Here is a 2,571-nt window from a genome sequence, read left to right as displayed (position 1 = left end):
TGGATGCTCATGTCATTCGGTTGGAGAGGGCACAGATGGAATGTTAGGTGTTGCTTCTCCAATTTAAATGTTACCTTGGTTTGACAGTACATGAGGCCTTGGACAGACATGTCAGTGCAGGAATGGTGGGCGGAATTGAAATAGTTGGCCACTGGGAGATCTCTGTCGTTGATGTAGACAGAGTGAAAGTGCTCAGCGAACCCCTAGTCTATGTCCAGTCTCTCTGATGTAGAAAAAGCCACAACACGAGCATCGGATGCAGCAAATGACCAACAGATTCACAAGTGAAATGTTGCTTCACTTGGAAGGATTGTTTGGGACCCTAAATGGTGGTGAGGGAGGAGGTATGGGTAACACACTGCAACCACAAGAGATTGTGCCAAGGGGGTAATTAATGGCAAGGGATGGGTGGATGAGGGAGTTATGGAGGGAGTGGTCCCTGTGGAAGGCAGGGAGGGGAGGGGAGGGGAAGATGGAATGGCACGATTGGTGTAGCAGTTAGCGCAACACCTTTACAGTACCAGCAAACGGGACTGGACCTAGGTTAGGATCCCACGTTGTCTGTAAGGAGTTTGTACATTCTCCACATGTCTGCATCGGTCTTCTCCGGGTCCTCCCATCCTTCAAAAGAAACTTTGGGGTGTAAATTTGGTGGCATGGACATGTAAGGCCAAATTGGCCTGTTACAGTGTTGTATGTCTAAATTTAAATTTAAATATTTAAACTTTAACTTGTTTACCTTCATAAATGTGCGATCTAGTGATCATTAGGATATCAGTGTTGTATGTCTAAATTTAAATTTAAATACTTAAACTTTAACTTGTTTACCTTCTCCAACTCTGATATCCTAATGATCACTAGATCGCACATTTATGATTTTTCTTTCTTGAAGTTAACATGCAGCTCCTTAGTTTTGGTGACATTGAGGGCAAGGTTGATATTTGTGCACCATTCAGCCAGGTTTTCAATCTCTCTCCTGTATGCTGACTCATTGACCATTTTAATACAGCCCAAGGCTGTGGTAGTGTCAGCAAATTTGTAGATGGTGTTACTGTTGTACTGAGCTACACAGTCATAGGTGTAAAGTGAGTAGAGCAGGGGGCTAAGAACCCAGCCCTATGGTGCTCTGGTACTGATGGAGATTGTGGAGAAGAAGGAAGCCATGTAGGAAATTTTATTGTGAATATCTTCACCTGTGGAATGGTTGATGTAGCACTTAGTGCAATACTGTTACAGCGCCAGCGATCGGGACAGGGGTTCAAACCTGGCGCTGTCTGTAAGGAGTTTGTAGGCTCTCACCTGGGGAGGGTTTCCCCCAGGGTCTCCGGTTTCCTCCGGGGTCTCCGGTTTGCTCTGGGGTCTCTGGTTTTCCCCATGGTCTCTGGTTTCCTCCAGGGAATCTGGTTTTCCCTATGGTCTCCGGTTTCCCCCGGGGTCTCTGGTTTCCTCCTGGGGTCTATGGTTTCCCCCAGGGTCTCTGTTTTCCCCCGGGGTCTTGGATTTCCCCCAGGGTCTCTGGTTTCCCCGTGGACTCTGGTTTCCCCGTGGTCTCTGGTTTCCCCCAGGGACTCTGGTTTTCCCCATGGTCTCTGGTTTCCTCCAGGGACTCTGGTTTCCCCCGGGGTCTCTGGTTTCCTCCTGGGACTCTGGTTTCCCCCGGGGTCTCTGGTTTCCTCCTGGGGTCTATGGTTTCCCCCCCAGGGTCTCCGGTTTCCCCCGGGGTCTTGGATTTCCCCCAGGGTCTCTGGTTTCCCCGTGGTCCCTGGTTTCCCCATGGTCTCTGGTTTCCCCCAGGGACTCTGGTTTTCCCTATGGTCTCTGGTTTCCCCGTGGTCTTGGGTTTCCCCTGGGATCTCTGAATTCTCCCTGGAGTCTCCGGTTTCCCCCAGGGACTCTGGTTTTCCCTATGGTCTCTGGTTTCCCCCAGGGACTCTGGTTTCCCCCAGGGTCTCTGGTTTCCCCCAGGGACTCTGGTTTCCCCATGGTCTCTGGTTTCCCCCAGGGACTCTGGTTTTCCCCATGGTCTCTGGTTTCCCCGTGGTCTCGGGTTTCCCCTGGGATCTCTGAATTCTCCCTGGAGTCTCCGGTTTCCCCCAGGGACTCTGGTTTTCCCTATGGTCTCTAGTTTCCCCCAGGGACTCTGGTTTCCCCATGGTCTCTGGTTTTCCCCGTGGTCTCAGGTTTCCCCTGGGATCTCTGAATTCTCCCTGGAGTCTCCGGTTTCCCCCAGGGACTCTGGTTTCCCCCAGGGACTCTGGTTTCCCCATGGTCTCTGGTTTCCCCCAGGGACTCTGGTTTTCCCTATGGTTTCTGGTTTCCCCGTGGTCTCAGGTTTCCCCTGGGATCTCTGAATTCTCCCTGGAGTCTCCGGTTTCCCCCAGGGACTCTGGTTTTCCCTATGGTCTCTGGTTTCCCCGTGGTCTCAGGTTTCCCCTGGGATCTCTGAATTCTCCCTGGAGTCTCCGGTTTCCCCCAGGGACTCTGGTTTTCCCCAGGGACTCTGGTTTCCCCATGGTCTCGGGTTTCCCCTGGGATCTCGGAATTCTCCCTGGAGTCTCCGGTTTCCCCCAG

At 51.8% G+C, this 2,571-nt stretch overlaps 1 protein-coding gene across 1 annotated transcript; it reads right to left on the bottom strand.

Moving 5' to 3' along the window:
- Positions 1-1,295: 1,295 nt before the first annotated feature.
- LOC138743853 (cuticle collagen 71-like) lies at positions 1,296-1,775 on the bottom strand. The gene has a single exon (XM_069899453.1). The coding sequence runs from the start codon at positions 1,773-1,775 to the stop codon at positions 1,296-1,298; it is 480 nt and encodes a 159-aa protein (XP_069755554.1).
- Between the last annotated feature and the right edge of the window lie 796 nt (positions 1,776-2,571).

The sequence above is a fragment of the Narcine bancroftii genome, chromosome 10, assembly GCF_036971445.1.
Source record: "Narcine bancroftii isolate sNarBan1 chromosome 10, sNarBan1.hap1, whole genome shotgun sequence".
NCBI classification, from domain to species: Eukaryota; Metazoa; Chordata; class Chondrichthyes; order Torpediniformes; family Narcinidae; genus Narcine; species Narcine bancroftii.
The sequence above is the reverse complement of the archived record's forward strand: the minus strand, read 5'-3'. Positions and strand labels throughout refer to the sequence as shown.